At 38.2% G+C, this 20,675-nt stretch overlaps 1 protein-coding gene across 1 annotated transcript in view; it reads right to left on the bottom strand.

The window, feature by feature from the left end:
- The window catches only part of LOC119785226 (CMP-N-acetylneuraminate-beta-galactosamide-alpha-2,3-sialyltransferase 1-like), a 73,259-nt gene extending 65,312 nt beyond the window's left edge, over window positions 1-7,947 (bottom strand). The window contains exons 1-2 of the mRNA XM_038287731.1: window positions 7,397-7,947; window positions 5,947-6,140 (exon numbers count right to left, since the gene is read on the bottom strand). Of these exons, the coding sequence (XP_038143659.1) occupies window positions 5,947-6,140; window positions 7,397-7,687 (485 nt within the window). The 5' untranslated portion in view covers window positions 7,688-7,947. The remainder of the gene's footprint in view (window positions 1-5,946; window positions 6,141-7,396) is intronic.
- Window positions 7,948-20,675: the final 12,728 nt, after the last annotated feature.

A 20,675-nucleotide genomic window follows, 5' to 3' on the forward strand; every position in this document is an offset into this window, starting at 1 on the left:
ATCCGACCTGAGGTATTTTGCTGCATGTCTCTCCCCCTCTCTCATTCCTCCTTTCCTGTCAGCATACTGTCGAAAAAACAAGACACCAGTGCCGTGAAAAAAAAAAAAAAAAGTAGAACTGAACTTGGTTGTAAGCGAATCAATCTGGCTACTGCCAGGTTAACTAGCCAAGCCCCCTTGCATAAAATCGTGCAGGCTGTGATCATCCCTATTGACTTTCAATGAGCACTAAACGCCACGACATTGTCCGACACGACTTTCTGACGAATAAGGGTGTTCTGGCCTTTAAGTGTTCATTTTTTAAAATCAAATAATAAATTTAATTAAATTAAATTAAGTTTTTGAAATGATAAGGAAAGCATAAAAGCCATTTGCTGATCATTCTTGACTTAAAAAAAAAAGCATGTCTGACTTTTTGCAGCAAGAATGACTCAATCATCACTGACGATTCACTGCCCAATGCAACCCTGTAGATGAAGGGAGATGTCATTTCCCTCATTTACACAACGAAATATTCAGAATCTTCATTTTGTTTCACATTCTGACTGATCTGGAAACTAGAAGGGGCGATGGGTACATAGTCTAACATCCAATTTATCTCTAGAGAAATTCATATTCTTTTTAAAGCTTTGAATGATCAACTCTGACAGTTAAAACGCAAAATGGTTTCAATTCATTTTTTATAGCTAGTGTGCCTGATAAATGCTTTAAAAGCAAATTTTAATTAAACATAATTCAAAACCCTCATAAGTCACTTTTGTCTGTTCAAGACGGAGACAAAGGCTCCTTTCAATGGTTTGATCTGCGGAGTGAACTAGAACATCGGTTCCGTTTGTGTCAGAACAGGAAAATCTAACAATCAAACTGGTAAATTTAAATCTAATCTGGGTTTTTGGAAATTTCTAAATACATTTAGAAAGAGAGAAAAAAAACAACCCAAAAAACTATTGTGCTGTTAAAAGTATTGTTAACATCTGAAGATAATCCACAATTGTGCACAAACTCTCTCAGGATGCAGATTAAAAGTTGATTTTCTTAGATTCTTGATAAATAAGTAAGCAGCAGGATTAAACAGGCTTTATTTTTGCATCCAAATGAAGCCTGTGGCTGGATGAGCCCTGCAGGCTTCACACATCCTCCCAGAACAGCCAGAAGTCATGTTTGTCACTGATCTGACCACAGAGTTTCAGTCAGGAAGCTTATTTAGCACTTTAACATCCAGATGAGCTGTTATTACACAACATGCACTTTAATACGTCACAATTAACACACAGAACCCATCTGGGAGGAACCCTGTCCTCTTCTGCGCTGCCAAGATTCAATTTGTGTGACAGATTAAAAGCAGACCGAGCTCCCATTTAACTCTGCCTGAAAGCACAAGTTTAACTATGAATTATTGAAATGCTAATGTCCTAATTTATTACATTATTTATGTGGTTTAGTGAATAAATTTTACCTTAAATCAGCACAACTCTGTGTTGGAGCACATTCATTACTGAAAATACTCATCAGATCTATTTTAAAATGTTTTATTTTATTTTTTATTACTGCTGACTTTACTGTCTTCTCAGATTTTTTGTTAATTTTATATTTTTTGCTTTTTTAGATAGAGTTTTACGAATTTCATTCTTGTCAAATTGCGTTTTACAGAGCCTGTAGATCATAACAAAGGGTGATCTAACCTTTCAGAGGCTGTGAGTAATGTAGCTTTATCTTGTTAGTTGACATTTTACTGTTTTCTGTTAATCGCTTTGTGATTGTTTTATCTATGAAAGGCACTTAATAATTATACATTACTGACCGACTTATGATTAACAACACAATTGTCTCTAACAGGCTTTAAAAAAAACCTGAGTCGTCCAATTTCTTTCTTTCTTCATCTCTGTTTTAGGGCCGAGACTTTAACTTTAATTGTGATTAATAAATACATTAATTTTAACGTATTAACAAAATAAAAGCAATTAACTGCCTTTCAAAAATAAAATAAAAACAAAGAAAAACACATACTAAAATAATAAGCGGGACCTTACGTGTTCTTTATTTCATGCATACTAATGAATCTGATGCCTAAACAGCATCACACATTTTGGTCCACTGGTGGTTTGCCCCACTAATGTCAGCGTCCACAGCTGTGACACAGCTTCCCCGGCCTGTAAACATCGAGATCAATGGAATGAACTGTGCTAAAATGAATGTTCATCTAAGCTACAGCTCACGCTTCTAATAGAAGTTTTTTTTTTTTTTTTAAGAAATTACATAAAACCTTTAGAGTTGGTTAAAAAAAAAGGCAAAATTATTTAAACTTTCAACTAGTCTGATAGTTTGATAACCTAAACCAGGTGTCTTCAATGCCTTCCAGGCCAAGGACCCCTAAACTGATGGCGAGATGGAGCGGGGACCCCCTAATTATATATATTGTTTTACGGTATATCAAACTGGTCCCATAGTCACTATGGTACAGATGAAGTAATGTAATGCAAGTAATCCCTCCCTGGGATTATTAAAGTATTTCTGATTCTGATTCCTGGTTGATGGGACAGGTGTTGTGAATTAAACGGTGTCCAGCTTGAAAGAGCTCCTGTGTGTCGCTGAATGTGTGCATTGATGACTGAAAGACATCTGCCTCCATTTATCTGTTTACTATCTGTGTTGAATTCATGTTAATGTGGATTCAAAAACTTTTCAATTAGTGGAATAAATTGCAGGGGGGAATAATAAAAAAAAAGTCTAATAAACCAAAACTTTCGGAACCCCCATGCATTGCCTCTGTGGACCCCCTAGGGGTCGCGAACCCCCTGTTGAAGAACTCTGACCTAAACAATGGATTAAAAGCAATATTTGTTAGTGTGCACATATTTTTTAATAGTTTAGGGACAAAAAATAATTTATTTCGTCAATATATATGTTTAAATGACAATCTGATTACGGTAATTTAAATTTATTACAGACACTTGATCGAGTCCCACCACTACTTTATATGTGAACTAATAAGTTTCAATCCTTTAGTGGACACTTAAATCTGGGTTTTTATTATATGTCAACAGAAATATCTAATTTACGTGGAAAACAACTAAGTTCATGTGTATTTCACACACAGATCTTGTGGCTTTGTGGATTATTTTGAATTCTCAGATGTTACATAACCCAGCCACCCTGGGAACAGAATGCTTTCAATACATCCTCATATTATTAATGCATAATAACCATTCGTGTAAATGGAGAATGAGGTGGAGATGCTGCTTATGGTAATATACAGCCCACGCTGGGAAGGACCTGGATGTTTTTGATATGAATGATTGATGCTGAAGATGGAGCATGTGGAGCTGCTTAAGGTTGCAGAGAGCAAACGCTTCCCCAACCTCAAGGTGAATCCTGCTCCTGTAGCTTCATCTTGAGGTCATTAAAACAAACACTGGCAAAAAAAAAAAAAAAAAATGATGCAAGGAATAAAATGAAGTAAATGAAACCAGAGAAAATAGCGGTGACTTCAGCTAGCAGATCTATACAGGATCCATGGATGGCATAAAGAAAGAGCCATAGGTATAAAATGCTAACTGAAGTGAACATGATGTAAACAGATAATGAACACAGAGACTCTTAGATTTGTATAGGTTTGCTCTCTTTATTAGTATTCTTCTCTGTTTTAATTAGTTTTATTTCTTTTGTTTGCTATTTATTTTCTGTAGCCATTATCTCTGGAGCTGTTGGGATTATCCTCAGTTTATATATATATATTTTCTTACTATTTTTCAAGGCTGCACTTTTAAAAAAAGATGAAATTTTCCAGAAAGCTGTTCCAAGCGAAAAGTATTTTTGTTTTACGCTTGTGTAAACAAAATGACAAATCTGTCTAAGTCTAAGTAAATTCCTGCATGTTTTTATCCCATTTACCCATCAAATTGCAAAAATTGTAATTACAAAATAAATGCACTAAATGGAAACACTGCAATAAAAAACGCTTCGCTTTGATGAGGTGGTTTTACTGTTTTATGGTCTTACGAAATCATGTTTCGCAATTTTGCAATGGAAACCCTTTTATCATCATGTGCGTCACATGACATGCAGCTGGAGGATTCAGCCTTGTGAAAAGATGTAGAGTAGTAAAGTAAAGTCGTTTTTTTTTAACATTGTCCTGTCTGACTATGTGGCAATAAGAATAATTGTCTTGATGCCAAAAAGAGCCCAAAAGATTTTACTTTCACAAGTGGAGCAGTACGGCTATCGCCATAGTGTTCCGCTTAATTTATGCATATAAGTACTTTTATTATAATTCATGCAGGGAGTATTACAGATTATATGGACACTGCAATGGGAAATTAGAACAGGAAATGAAAAACAGAAAAAAAGGGAGAAAAGATGAAAGAAAGAGGAGATAAAAGCCCTAAGTAGTTTAAGGATGAAGGCGTTTCATGTTTGGATTCATGAGAAGACCGAGTAAAAGCTTTAGTCATTAGCTAAATCTTTGTAGCTTTTCTATGTAGTTCTTTTCTTTAAGGCTGTAACCCAAATTTAACAAGCATAATTTTTTTTTGCATGTCCACCGCACAATGACGTATTTTAAGGTGAAGGACTCATTACAGGGCTTCAGAGCTTCTTTCCAACACTGGATAGTCTTCTTAGTGATGGCTTTGTGAAAGGTGGAGAATTAGGAACTATGAGCTACAATTTAAGGTATTTGGATTAATCCATTGTTGTTCAGCAAATTTCAGAGAAGCTACAAAGATGTACTACTCAGGTGGGAGAACCTCTCCACAAAAAACTTTCTTAAAAGCTTCAGTCCCTCGGTAATCCATAGCATTATCTACCCTGCATTGGAGATGCTTTTATTTAGACAAGATTAATGGTGCTAAATACTAGGGAGTCTTCAAAATCCTATTGCATGACAAAGCTAACATACACCTGTCATGATCTGGCCTGTTTGCTCTCCCTTAATTAGTAATTCCTCTCACCTGCCCTCTTCCTTCCCTGCCTCAATTATAATTTATTCCTCTCACCTGTTTCCTCTGGTTTATATTCAGTTCAGCCTGAGCATTCAGTGCCAGATCATTGCTTGTCTTTCTGTCAGTCTGTCCGTTTTAGTTCAAGGTTCCTGTCCTGGATCCTAGCTGCCAGTGGAAAGAGGGTTTTAGTGTTTGTCTCGTCTCCTGATCGTCCACTGTTCCTCCCCTGCGGAGTCCTCTGGGTTTTTGGCTCATTATGGGGGGAGGTTCAGTTTTTATCTCAGTAAGCCTGGCTCCAGGGAGGAGACCAGTTTAAAGTCCTGCTTCAAGTTCCGGTTCCACGTCCTGTCTCGGCTACCCTCCTCCACTATGCCTGCTCATCTGCACCTGATCCTGTCTGCTCCTGTGCGTGACCACCTGGTCATGCTTCTGGTCCAAGTCAGACTCTGCTCCCTCCTGGGAGCCTGTGGATGCCTGGAAGTCTGGATCCTGCCACCTGTTTCTGCTACTGCCTGTTTCTGTCTGTTCTGGATCCCTCACCAGGATCGGCTTCCAGCATGACCTCTGGAACTGCAGCACTGGGACATTCTTGGTCTGGACTGCTAAACCAGGTAAGTGACTCACTGAGAAAATCATCTTCAGTCAGATGATCGTGGTCACTTACCTGTGTTTCTCCGCCTACAGAATGTCTGAGATTGGGCGGTGCCCCGCCCCCCCGCCTGCAGTTTCCGCGAGCCACAGCTCCGCTTTTGTTTGGTTTTATTTATTTAATAAACGTTTTGAACTTTCCTACTGACTGTCTCGCCTTGAATACTGGGTCCATCTGTCCCTTCTCATGACATCACCAAGAGCTACAATAGTTTGGTTTGTATTGAGAGCTAAATTGTATCAAGAAGATTTGGTTGAAGAGAGCAAACAGAGCAAACGTTTCATTGTCTGACTAAAAGGCGACTAAAAGAGACGCAGTCATGACGAAACGAAACCACAGACGGAAAGTTTAAATCACCTTATGATGAAATCACTGGAGTCGATCAGGCCCCCATAATGAGACCCCTTCAGGTTCCCAGAGTTCCCCACCACTGCACAGGTCCTGCAGCGCTCGGGACCGGGGCCCGTGTAAAGGACCTCATCTGGGATGACTTGGAACAGCTCGTCCACCACCTCTGTGAGGTTAGCCGGCTGCCTCTCTGACTGCAACCACTGGTGATGGAGAAAAAAGGAACAGTTCAGTAATGGCTGAATATATTCCTAGAATAAGTTAGCTACTGTGTAAGGATAAGTCCAGCGCAGTAATATGTACCCACCACCTATCTTACATAATGAGGAGGGTGGGGGCCTAGTGGTTAGGGCATAGAGCTTGGAATCCTGGTGATCCTTAAGAAACGGGTGCACTACAGTTTGTCCGAGTGGAGTTGCCATATATTGAGGTCATAAGAAGGGGCAGGGCTCCGAGCCGATCTGGTACCTACACCGGCAAGGCTGAGATGGGAATAAATACTAGCTGTCCTCAAACATCAACATGATCTCATCAATTTGTCGCTGTTCCAGTTGTAGGGTGAGAGAGAAGGTGAGTGTGATGGGATCCTCCCTACGTTCGAGCCAACGGCCACGATCAACAAACCTCCTAGCAGACATGACGCTGAATCTGCTGCGACTGCAAACCCCCTTTCTTTCTTTTTTTTTTTCTTTATAAACATTAGCTAAGTTAATACTGCGATCAAAGTAATCTTTTTATGCAGGCCAGGCCAGGCATTGCTGTCCCACTCAGGACAATGGCTTGTGACATTTCATGGGCATTATATGAATAAATTAGGCTGTTTCTGGACATAAGTTCAGGACTCGTTATGAATACTCTATGGATACGCCCAAAACGGAAAAAAACTCATAGAATGTTCAGCGTATGTCAGCATTTTAGAAAATTCTGGCATACGCTGGCTAAATCATTTTCTTTGGTTTCTTTGTTTGATCCATAGCAAATGTTTTTCTAGGGGCTTGAAATAAAGATAATGTCATGTGCAAAAATACAATAAAAAAATGTCACTCAAAAATTAAATCTGAAAAGACTAATTTGACAAAATGAAACTCGAAAGTATAAATAAAAAATAGGACTTAATATGAAAATATAATTTGAAAGAATTACAATTTCAGACAACAGCAATGTTTCTTTCAAACATGTTTGCCTGAAGTTTTTCTAAGCTTCATGTCTGGATTGGAATTTTTTTTTAATTTCCATTCATATAATGTGACATTTGCTTGTAACATAATGGAATAAAATTCACTCCATGTCAGTGTGCTTGGTAGCTTTATCCTAGATCAGATTTCTAGGATTTCAAAACAATCAATGTGACCAAAAACAAACAGACTCTTCAAAGCAGTACATGAGCTTTTCAAATCTGCACTTTTTTCTTTTAAGCAAAAACAGTAAAACTTCTAACCAAATACTTAAAAGGTCATACCTGCCACCACTTAAAGGTCTCCTCGGAGAGGACGCTGTTCTCTCTGGTCATCAGAGGGTGAATAGACAGGTTGAATCGCTCTGCAAACCACGGGTCTCCTTCCAAAGCTGCGATGCACCGTTGACAGGAGCAGGGCCCTTTGGAGAAGAAGCCATCCGAAAGCCGGAACGCGTACCGGAAAAAGTAGAGTGAGGGGTCCCTTAAGGTGTAGCTGAACAGGAGCGTTGTGAAGGTGATGACGCAAAGGAGGAGAGCAAAAGTCTTGAATTTTCTCCGTTTGGCTAGAGTCATGTTGTCGCCTTCAGAGTCACTTGGAGGAAAACTCTGGGAGCCCAAAAGAGACACGTGGCATCTTGGTGTGTTTAGAGCTCAGAATATTCCTATCATACGGTTTATCTAGGATACCCCAGCATCCTTACTTTGCAGAAGTGAAGTTTTAATTCCTCAATGTCAATTGAAGCCTCCCATGTTTTCTTTTAAAGAGATGCTTTAGTCGAAGAGAAGTAGGTTTGCATCTGTGTTGAAACTCGTTCAGGAGTTAGTTGACTCTGCAGGGTCAATGACTGCTGGGTGAGCTGCTCTTCTGTTATCAGCCTGAAACCAAAACAAAGAGAAAAAAAATAACCTTTACAGAAAAATAAAACAATATTTGAAGCTTTAAACTGGAAATTCAGAATTTCTGAAGTGATGTTCTGTGAAACTATGGAGTGAACTTTGTTCCATTATTGTGGCAAGCAAATAACACATTTCGTAAAAGGTTTTGAGAGTAACTTTCCTGTTTTCTCAGATTAATTATTTTTCACCAAATTCAATTTTGATATTTAATTTTTTCAAATTTTGTTTCAGAAGTTGTTTTAATTTTTTTGGGGGGGTTTATTTCTGTTTTTCAGATTAAGTTTTACAAATTGCATTCTTTAAAAATTGCGTTTTACCTATCATATTCTTTTAAATTCTTGGGCCCGCCTTCCCCTGGAGCACAGATGCATTTCTATTGGTCTGGAAGAATGTTAGCAAAAACATGTTTATGGGTCAAGACTGAGCATTTAAGTGAAGAGAAGGATTATCAGTGAAAATTAACTTTACAAAATGACGTTGCAAATCTTTGAAAAAAAAGAATGAAATTTGCAACTACATAATCTATAAAACAAAATGGAAAAATAACTTTAATAAACAAATTGAAGAAAACAGCAAAGGTACTCTCAAAACTTTTTTTTTATAAAAAAAGTTATGTTTAGACTTCATTTTTTCAAATTTTAATTTAGAGGATATTTTTTTTGTTTTCAACTTTCCTTTTATAAAACATTTTCTTTCAACAATAACAGAACAAAATTCACTCCATTAAGGACAAGAAATGCTCAAAAAATCTCTGGAGTTTAATAAAACAAAAACACAAGAAGCTGGAGGGAAGCTACTACTTCAAGAAACTATATAATGTATAAACCATTTTTTTTATTTTGTTTCAGTGGTATACTGTGATTCCTTTATAAAAATTATGCATTGCAGTTCCTCTCGTCATTATTTGCATCCATGAAGTTTAGGTACATTTATGGAATATCTACTGAAGGTTAGAAAATAAAACATTTTACTACAGATAGCTTGTTACGTGTTTGTTACAAAACAGCAAGTGATAAAGAACATTTCAAGAGATAAACATTATAGGGAAAACCTAACATTTACACTTTGCTGCAAATTAATATGGAAAACCAATTTGGCTCACCTGGAGCTAATCATAAAAAAAGATGAACTCCCTCCACACATGTGACATTAGTTATCCAATGAACGATCATTTTGGTGATTTCATTCCCTCTTCATGTGTGACTATGGTAAAGGCAAAGGATCTGTCTGAGGACACCACTGATCTCTATTTATTCACTGGATTGGTGATTGCCCGAAAAAAGTGAAGCCACCGTCCACCATGTTGGTACTCCCCACTCTCAAGAAGACACACACTAAAAAAGCCTACATGTGGAACATATGGCTGACAAAAACAAGTAGTTTGCCGTCTGTGGGAAGACGTTCCACGGTAATTTCACAGTCAGTGGATGTTCTAGCCAAGAAAATCCACATATACGCCGAGGTATCCTATAGTCTATTATGTAGCGTAACGTTATTCCGGCAGTCAGACTGACTCAAAGATAAATTAGCCGTTGACATTGTGTCTAAAGTAAGAAAATAGAAAGAGTAAATAGAGAGAAATTTACTGTGAAATGTCAATATCGTAATTTATTATCAAGCGGATGACGCTGTTATTTTTGTAGTGTTTTATGTTTTTCTAATTTGAAAAAGTCATTTGCTGAAATATATTGCATGTTATTTTGACGAAAAAAAGCAACTCAATCATTTAACCTCTATATATCTGTGTATATATAAATAAATAAAAGTATATTACATGCACATTATCAATTTTGCACTTTTGGCACATCTGTATTGTTATGCTCCGTTAACACATCAATTTTCTTGTGATGGATTTGGATATCTTGTATTATATGAGTTATAGAATTCGTTGACTTCATAATGACTATGCAATGTGATGTGCCTATTTTTTTATTATAACTTAAAGTAATCTACTTGTGCTTTGAAACAGCCAAAAAAAATAAAAAAATTAAAAGAAACAGCCAGTGTGTGCCAAGGTGATGAATTTATCTTTATTTTAAAAATCTTAAGTCCCCCTGAAAATTTTTCGATGCCGTAGCTCACATACTGTTTACACTGCGACCGGTCTAACAAGGGAGTACCAATATGGCAGCCGGTTGCTTCACTTCAATCCCGTACTACCAACCAGCAATCAGCAATCCATTGATTGAACAGAGATCAGCTATTATTTGCGAGCTCCAAAGGTAATAAAGTCATCTCAAAAGACTTTGGTATCCAGGTCCCCACATATTCAGAAGGAAAAATATATTAATATGAAATCTTAATTCAGGACTAAAGAAAAACACTTTGAGCAGTTTATTCTGACACTTTAGTTTCTTCTCTAAGGTGGCCAGCCTCATGCTGGGTCCAAGTAACCAAGAGATTTCTGTTTAAAATGTTTTTACAAGCTAAGGCTGAAGAATTCAGATCTATCCCTTTAATATATTTGCTTAATTTGCTCCCGTAATGCTTCATTTCTCAAAGATAATCTTCCTTGAAAGAAGTTATGGAACATAATCGGCTTAATATATTTTGGTCTAATATATTAAAATGAGCTTTATGGTCTGAAATATTTGGCAAAAGAGCGAAAGCAGAGGAGATCTCATAGGAGGCGAACACATTTTCACAGCACTGTAGTTCAAATTACACAGCTCTTAAAAAAAGACTATTAGGCACCAGAAATGTCTGCAGTAAAAATGGTTACAACCAAACTGGGACAAAACAGATTTGATTATTTTGGCACCCCAGTGTGATGAAAATGCTGGCATCAGGAAAATCTAATATCCTGAGATCACTGACTGATCACACTCAAAACAAAACAGCAAAACAAATGATGCAACACCCAAGCACCTTCATATCCAACAATAGCTTTTTATGCTTTACAGGGATCCTATACTAATTATAAAAACACACTTTATTGAAAAATATTTATTTGATAACGCTTTCTTTTACGGTACATCAATAACCATGTAATAACATGGTAATAAAATAGCAAATTACACTATAGTACTTGGCAACAAGAACAATTTTGAGTAATTATCCCAAGATTAAGGTGTATCATTTTAAAATAACCTGCATGCAATTATGACAGTTGTGACTTTGTTACAATGGAAACTTTTGGTGGATGTTTACCATTAGGTTACCAGATAAAAGTTTCTTCTATTGGCCACCACCTACCAGTGGCTTACAAAGTAAATTGGAACTTATGATCAGGTAAATAAAGTATTATGAAACTGAAATCCAGTTATATATAAATAATAGTTCAGTTAGGAAGATTGGCTTGCTGTCTTCTAGGTTTGTTTTTCTGTTATATACCAATTGATAAACTGCATTTTACATTAATTTATTGCTGTCTGCGAAATGAATATGAGTTACCTGGTAATAACGGTTTGAAATCTAGGAAGGCTGACTTGATCTTCTCTGCCTAAAATTTTAAGCAAAGCACTTAACAAAAATCTCCATAAAGTTTTTCTTGTTACGGAGTACAGGTGCTGGTCATAAAATTAGAATATCATGAAAAAGTAGATTGATTTCAGTAATTCCATTTAAAAAGTGAAACTTGTATATTATATTCATACATTACATACAAACTCATATATTTCAGATGTTTATTTTGTTTAATTTTGATGATTACAAATGACAACAAATGAAAATCTCAAATTCATCATATCAGAAAATTAGAATATTGTGAAAAGGTTCAAAATTGATGGCCCCTGGTGCCACACTCTAATCAGCTAATTAACTCAAACCACCTGCAAAAGCCTTTAAATGGTCTTTCAGTCTAGTTCTATAGGCTACACAATCATGGGGAAGACTGCTGACTTGACAGTTGTCCAAAAGACGACCATCGACACCTTGCACAAGGAGGGCAAGACACAGAAGGTCATCGCTAAAGAGGCTGGCTGTTCACAGAGCTCAGTGTCCAAGCACATTAATAGAGAGGCGAAGGGAAGGAAAAGATGTGGTCGAAAAAAGTGTACAAGCAAGAGAGATAACCGCACCCTGGAGAGGATTGTGAAACAAAACCCATTCAAAAATGTGGGGGAGATTCACAAAGAGTGGACTGCAGCTGGAGTGAGTGCTTCAAGAACCACCACACACAGACGTATGAAAGACATGGGTTTCTGCTGTCGCATTCCTTGTGTCAAGCCACTCTTGAACCACAGACAGCGTCAGAAGCGTCTTGCCTGGGCTAAAGAGAAACAGGACTGGACTGCTGGTGAGTGGTCCAAAGTCATGTTCTCTGATGAAAGTAAATTTTGCATTTCCTTTGGAAATCAAGGTCCCAGAGTCTGGAGGAAAAGAAGAGAGGCACTTCATCCACGTTGCTTGAAGTCCAGTGTAAAGTTTCCACAGTCAGTGATGGTTTGGGGTGCCATGTCATCTGCTGGTGTTGGTCCATTGTGTTTTCTGAGGTCCAGGGTCAACGCAGCCACATACCAGGAAGTTTTAGAGCACTTCATGCTTCCTGCAGCTGACCAACTTTTTGGAGATGCAGATTTCATTTTCCAACAGGACTTGGCACCTGCACACAGTGCCAAAGCTACCAGTACCTGGTTGAAGGACCATGGTATCCCTGTTCTTAATTGGCCAGCAAACTCTCCTGACCTTAACCCCATAGAAAATCTATGGGGTATTGTGAAGAAGAAGATGCAATACACCAGACCCAACAATTCAGAAGAGCTAAAAGCCACTATTAGAGCAACCTGGGCTATCATAACACCTGAGCAGTGCCACAGACTGATCGACTCCATGCCACGCCGCATTGCTGCAGTAATACAGGCCAAAGGAGGCCCAACTAAATACTGAGTGCTGTACATGCTCATACTTTTCATGTTCATACTTTTCAGTTGGCCAACATTTCTATAAAGCCTTTGTTTTTATTGGTCTTCAGTAATATTCTAATTTTCTGATATGATGAATTTGAGATTTTCATTTGTTGTCATTTGTAATCATCAAAATTAAACAAAATAAACATCTGAAATATATGAGTTTGTATGTAATGTATGAATATAATATACAAGTTTCACTTTTTAAATGGAATTACTGAAATCAATCTACTTTTTCATGATATTCTAATTTTATGACCAGCACCTGTATCTTGCGCTTTGTATTCTGAAACCCTTGTCTTCATTTCGTCACACAGATGTGGATCAAAACTACCATTTTCTGGCCAGGGTTGTGAGAGATGTTTGGTACGATTTTGCCATTTCTCAGAAACCTTTGGAATTTGTAAGAGATACTCTGGATGCTTCGATCCCATAATCACTGTCGGCAGATTAGACATTTTTGAGTTTGTATGTAATTTCAAAAGAAATTTTGAAGGGGGGCCACCTACTGCCCAGAAACATGTCAGGTGTGTCATGAATTAGCAGCAAACAGAAAAGCTTAATTCCTGTCCAGAAAGAGAGCAGAATCAAGCAAAAGTTCTCAGCAAAGGCTGAAAAGTATTAAATTAGCTGAATCAGAAAAGAAATTACAAAGAAAAACTTGAATCTTATCTGGTTGAAGAAAAAATGAGTAGCTCAAGGATGGGAAGTAAAATGTTGAGGAAGATGGTATTGAATAAGTATCAAAATTTAGAAATTGTGGAAATGTCAAGACTTGGCAAAACAATTTGAAATGATTTAAAATGTGTTGGTTGATCAGCATAACGAAAACAGCGTACTCCTTAGAGGATTGAAAATCTACAAACCTATGTGCAAGACTGACCATGACAAGCAGAGGAAGGACAGAGAGAGAAGCTTATAGAAAGAGAGCTAATACTACTTAAGGAGCTGAATTATCAAAAAGTCTAACCTGCATGTTACGAGCCGCTGTGTTGATGAAAGCACCGTTGGCAGGCTTAAGCTGCATGTTACGAAGTTAGCAGATGCTTTATTACAGTGTAAATCTTAGAACCTGATTAAGAAATATGCACTGAGGTGTGTGGTCAACAGGCCTTGGTAGTGTAATTTGAAGAAATTGGTTGAGTTTGGGTCATAGATACGAGCCATACGGCACAATGAATGAGTGTATGTAAGGAAGAGGCTTTTGTTTTGTAGAGTCCCTTTAGTCTTATTTCGAAAGTCTATCATGGATGTGTGTCAAGGGATGGGTCATGCCCAGCAGTGATATAGAATCCATTTCTAAATATGAAATCACTGGTTTTCCATGTTATTGGGTGAATAGATGCTGTATTAGAGCGTAAATGGGAGACTTTTATTGTGAAATTCACTCCGGGGTATGTTTTGAAAAGGTCCCTAGAGTCTAATAGAAACAACCTGGTAGAGTTTGGGTCATAATGCCGAGCCATTTGCATCAATTAATACGCAAGTATAATATAGAGGCTTTTATTGTGTAGGGTCACTGAAGTCTTATTTTGAAAGTCTAACAGTAGTGTGTTGAGAAAAGGGTCAGACCCAGCAGTGATACTTGATGACTTTCCAATCATTAAATGACTCTTTCCCCTGTTATTAGGGCAGTAGATGAAGTGGCAATGGGAGGCTTTTATTTTGAAATTTGCTGTGGGGTGTGTTTTGAAAAACCCCTAGTCTCATTTTTTAAAAAAGTGGTTGAGTTTAGGTCATAATGTTGAGCCATATGCTGGGAAAAAAATATGAGTTTAATGTAGGGGCTTTTATTTTGAAGGGTCCCCGGAGTCTTATTTTGAAAGTCTATCAGGGTTGCGTGTGAAGGGAAGGGTCAGTGCCAGTAGTCATACTGTATCCACCTCCTAATGTTAAATCAGTGTTGTCTCCCTCCATTAGATTAAAATGTGCTGTTTAAAGTGGCTGAGGTAAAATCCCTTTGAAGCTCGGTTACCTTGACGACGTTAACGAGCCTGTCTGTGACAGAGAGACATGCGCTTCACTTTCGTTCCTTTGTTCTCAGGCTTTTTTGAATGGGAATATCAGCTCCGAACAAACAAGTGCTGAAGACAAACCGTAAATGGTATCTAAAAAATTCTTCAGTCTAAGCGACAGCTATCCTTTGTCTCCCATTGGGGTAACTTTCATGGCTGTAGCTCATTCACAACCTTAATGGAAAGGAAAAATATAAACGTTTGTCACTCCTGCTGGTCTCATTGAATAACATGGTAGAGCAGAACTCTCAAAAGCAAAACTTCCCCTCCGAACAAACGAGCGGTGAGCCAAAACCGTAAAAGGTATTAAAAAAATTCTTTCACCGTTGGCGTCAGCCATCCTTCGGCTTCGACTGTGCCAACTTTCATGTTTCTACTAAAACCTATTTGGCCACGGTGACGATGTGAAAATGTGTTTTTTCTGAGTATGAGGATTTTTCTCAGAATCAACGTTTTCCTATGCCCGAACAAGTCAGCTAAACAGCTAAACCATAAATGATATTCAAAAAAATCTTCAATGTGAGTGCTAGAAGGGTCTGAAGATGTTCTATACCAAGTTTCATGTTTGTACATCAAACAGTTTAGAAATGGGAGCGATACGAAAATATGTATCATTTTGGATTTTGTCTGTGATTTTTGGAAACTCTCTCATTGGATTTCTATTGGGGAAGTGTGGACTTATTTGCGGTCTGGGCCAAACTGTCGGAAAACTGTAAATCCCACACAAATGAGGGTTACATTTCCTGAATCCTGACAAAAATCCCTACGTTTTGATGTATAATTTATTTCAACTGAGTGAAAAATGAGTGAGTGAGAATAATTTGTTCGGAAAAACCAGAACAGTTCAAAAGCTAGAGCACGCACTCTAGCAGTTGAAGAATTCCGTCCATAGACTTCCATTATAAATCTGAAAATCTTTAAATTTTCTTTTAAAGTTTGAAGCTTCACTGAAGCAAAACTGTAAAAGTTAGCAAAAAGCCAAGTTAAACAGTAATAGCAGAAAGACACAGAAATATTTTAAAAGTTGAATGGTGTTTCTAGCTGAAAGTATGCTGAAGTAGTTAAAGGTCAAAGATTATGAAGTTTTAGCTGAATTTTGCTGAAATCTAAGAATTCTACATGCATTTCAATGGGACAAAAAAATCGCAGAAAAAGTTGAATATCGCGAAAACTACAAAAAATGTCTTTACCAAAAGACATAGCATAATTCTCCTGAACAAGCTGAATGTTTTGATACCAAAATTGTTGAAATCGGTGGAAAACTGCGGGACTAGTTAGAGTCAGAAAAATTTAAAGTGAACAACAATAAGTGGGAATGCAGAAGCATTCCCACTTGAATATGCAGGCAGCAGAACCAAATAACTCCAGCCATGGGGGGGGGCATGGCTCCAAGGCCACTAAGACGATGGGCCGTGCCTATGGCAGACACAGGGGGGATGGAAATGAGACTGAGGCCTCACATTTAACGACCTGATTGATTTCAAGCAGGTATGATGGCACCAATTTTAATTAAAGGCCAAGTTGCTCACTACGTTCCATGGGCTTCTGGTGACCTCGTTGGGCTCGTCAGCGGATAACCTCACATTAATGAAGGTGCAAGTAAATGGATAAAAGCATTTGAGGAAGAAACAACAGGAAAATTGCACTTGGAAACATTAAAGCACATAGCCTTGGCGTACAGGCTATGGAAAACATTTTGAAACACAGCTACGCTTGGATGCTGAGTCACCCAGCCGATGGCATTGAGTTTAACGCTTTTTCAACTGTTCTGTGGAGAGCTTTAAGAGCAGAACATCCCACCATAGTTGACCCGAAGGCTCTCAAAGGAGAGATGCTTGACGGAGCTTAGAATCCAGCTACATATGTTGCAAGACAATTAAAGAGGTGAAACAAGAGACTCAAGAATAAATTGAGAACAGTTCAGTGCTCACAACCCTGTTTCGCAATGCCATTGTCGAAGTTATATCACCACCAGTGCGACTTGAGGCAGACTTGAGGATGTAGTGGGACTTACATCAATGCCACACAGTCTCTCAGTCTTTAAACATACTTAGTTCCTGTTCCTCTAATTATTGTAATGATCATGCACACTATGTTTAATTTCAGAGGACAGAGTTTTAGTGATTTAGCAAACTGTAACCTTGAAAAAACCCCAATAAAATTGCAAAACTACTGCATATTGGGGTTCTTTGGCGCAGGGCTGACCACTGGCTGTGGCAATTTCTCTCCTTCGCTCTTCTTGGCCATTTTACAGGACAACTTAGTTGGTGTTCTCTGGAGTGTGCTTAATTGTTAATATCAAATTTCACTCATTTACCCTGTTATTGACAGAAAATGGACAGACAGGGACTTGTTCTCAGCCTCAGGGCACACAGTGTTCAGTTATTGCGCACACAGGCAAAGGTAACAATGTGAGTGGGGGGATTGACATGTTTCTCTTGAGAGATGCATTAAATGATTACTTTAATAGAGGTTTTCATTAAGTGTCAGAGGAAGACTTATGGGAAAAGAAGACGATAAGAATAAGAAGAATCTAATCAACAGGCTTTGGTGGGCAGGACGCAAAAGGGTGGATGCTTTAAAGACGGTTAGGGACTTTTTCCAGCATGATGACAGACAGAGACACTTCTTTGGTAATGTTTTTCGCAGGGGTGAATTTGATGTTTCTGTTAAAAATCTTTTGATGCAATAGTGTATAAACTGATTAACAATCAGCAAGTTAAAATAAATCTGGGGCTTTTTGTGACAAAATGTCAGAACAAAATAGAAGTTAAAAAATATGTAGCAAATTTCCAGTAATAAAGTGTATAGCCGCCATATCTATCATGCTTATAGGGACCACAGCCTGTCAGAGAGTAACATATTCTGGTTTCTGAACATGGTTGAACTTGACACAAGTAAGTTGTGTGATCGATGGAATGTTTGTGTGTTTATCTGTGGTGGTATTTGGAGTATTCCCTGATTGTTAGGAATCCAGTTTGTGTGGGTTGTGCTTTTGTTTGTTTTCCCTCCACCACCAGGTGGCGCCTGGTTCTCGTTGGCCTCCTCACACACCTGCGGATGGTTGCCTCATTACCAGAGGACTCTTAAGCTGCTGACTGCCACTACCTCGACGCCAGAGTGTTTGCCAGTTTTGGGTACTCTAGCCAAGCTGAGTTTTGCTGAGTCAAACTGACTTTTGTCACCTGAGTCTTAACCTTGTTGTTTTTTTGTCTTTGCCTCTCGGTGCTCAGAGCAGCACTGGACTCCTCTCAACCAACTCACAATAAAACTTGTTAAACTTTTCCCTGGTCTCTCTCTTTGGTTTTCTGCATGTGGGTCAGATCTTTAGATAAAATCATGACACTGATGGGCCCCGCCGATTTTAAAGTGGTAGGGAAGTCATATTTAAATGTCCAATCATTCTGGCTTAAAAAATTACTCTATCAGACCATATTGTCCCAAATGTTATAAAATGTATATTCTTAAAATAAATCCTATCTTAAAATCTGTGTTCCCCCCCCCCCATTATCTTATGCAGGCCAGTTAGTGATGCGTCAACCTGAACACCTAAATTCGGCCAATCATATATCAATGCTCATCTGTCAATCACATTTTTTCGGTCATAGCATCTTGATTCATATGTCGCAGTTAATATACGCAACGGTTGAAATAAGAAATAAGAATGATTTACTTTACCATTGAGTTACGTCCCAGTGTTCAGGAGGCAAGGGGTCAAACATCTACGGCTTTAAGCCTTCTTCCTCTAAATAAAAAATGTATGACGGAGGAGACTCATCCACAACCTCCCAACACAAAACTTTCCTCCTCTTGCATGTTTCCTCTGTCCATAGCGTTCCTTAACAGTATCGTTTCTAAGTCACCAATTTAGTGCTAATTAGTCCCAACTTAATTTTCCATAGGGAACCTACTAGCACTAAGTTGCTAACTGGTTAGCAAGATGCTTCCGGCAAAACCGGCCACAAACAAACTTGCTTGCGAACCCTCTGTCACAACAATCCTGCCCCCTTGATAAACGACCAATCACATTCACTTTATTTACTTGTGTATAGTCGTGCACCCCTCTGGAGATTTTGAAAATGTCCAATGCGGCCCAGGCCACTTGGCTATGTGGTCCTGAATCTGATACGAATTTGATTCAGCCATTCCGCCACAGATCGCATTCATCCAACCTGAACGTCATTAATGCTCAACAAAAGTCAATAGTCTGCGTCTTTCTATGCAGAAGCAGAAGCGGATGCTTTGTATCCTGAATCTCTCCAGTTATTCAAAGCTATATTGGAAGAATTGTGCATAAATTATCAAAGGAATAGGAGTTTGTATATCATTTTATTTCTCTTACCACCACTAACCACCACCCATCCACCTTAGACAGAGCTGGTATCAAAGAGAAGATTTGAAAATAAGGGAGAATAAGCAAAGATTTTCTTTGCAGCACCTGAAATGTCATCTGCTGAAAAGGGAAAAATGTTTTAAAATCCAATCCCATCCCCACAGCTCCACAAAACCAATGGTATGGTCGAACAACTTTCGAAGAAAATGCACTTTCATGAAGCTCCCATTTGATTTTTATATAAGTTATAAAAACAATCTTTTTTCTTTATGCTTTGTTTTCCCAGGAACGGGCTGTGTAATGTTATCCTTTGAAGTGGTTCTCGTCGATAGCTCTGCAGATTCTATGAAACTTTTTCAAAGTTTCTGTTTTGATTTGGTCCATTTTTTTAGTCAAATATGTGCAAACATCAGGAAAAAGTGACAGAGTTCTCTATAATATACAGTCATACTAGTTAGTGACAGTTAGTGAGATAAACAATTACTTGATCAATAATACTTTTATACAACTATTCTGCACTCATACATATATTCCTTACACAATGTATTTCAACATTTGCAGTAAACAGAAGGGCCAAAAAGTATTTAGTCAGCCACTGATTGTGCAAGTTCTCCTACTCAGAAAAATAGAAGTGGTCTGTAATTTTCATCATAGGTACACTTCAGCTACGAGAGACAAAATTAGAAATAAGGATCCAGGAAATCACATTGTAGGATTTTTACATAATGTATTTGTAAATTATTGTGGAAAATAAGTATTTGGTCACCTACAAACCAGCAAGACTTCTGTCTCTTACAGACCTGTATCTTCTCCTTTAAGAAGCTCTTCTGTACTCCACTAGTTACCTGTATTATTGGCACCTGTTTGAACCTGTTTTCTGTATAAAGACACCTGTCCACAGCCTCAGAGAGTCTGACTCCAAACTCATCCATGGCCAAGACCAAAGAGCTGTCGAAGGACACCAGGAAGGAAATTGTAGCCCTGCAACAGCCTGGGAAGAGTGAATCTACAATAGGCGAGCAGCTTGGTGTAAAAAAAGCAATTGTGGGAGCAATTATTAGAAAATGGAAGACATACAAGACCACTGCTAATCTCCCTCGATTTGGGGCTCCACGCAAGATCTCATACTGTGGGGTCAAAATGATCATGAAGTTCATGAGAATATTGAACAATAATCCCAGAACTACATGTAGGGACCTGATGAATGACCTGCATAGAGCTGGGAACACAGGAACAAAGGCTATTATGAGTAACACACTAAACCGAGAGGGTATTAAAATCCTGCAGTGCAAGACGTGTCCCCCTGATCAAACCAGTACATATCCAGGTACGCCGGAAGTTTGCCAGGGAGCATACGGATGATCCAGAAGACGATTGGGAGAATATCATGTGGTCGGATGAGACCAAAATATAACTTTTTGATAAAAACCAAACTTGTCGTGTTTGGAAGAAGAACAATGCAGAGTTGC

The sequence above is a fragment of the Cyprinodon tularosa genome, unplaced genomic scaffold, assembly GCF_016077235.1.
Source record: "Cyprinodon tularosa strain WSP-4 unplaced genomic scaffold, ASM1607723v1 ctg244, whole genome shotgun sequence".
NCBI classification, from domain to species: Eukaryota; Metazoa; Chordata; class Actinopteri; order Cyprinodontiformes; family Cyprinodontidae; genus Cyprinodon; species Cyprinodon tularosa.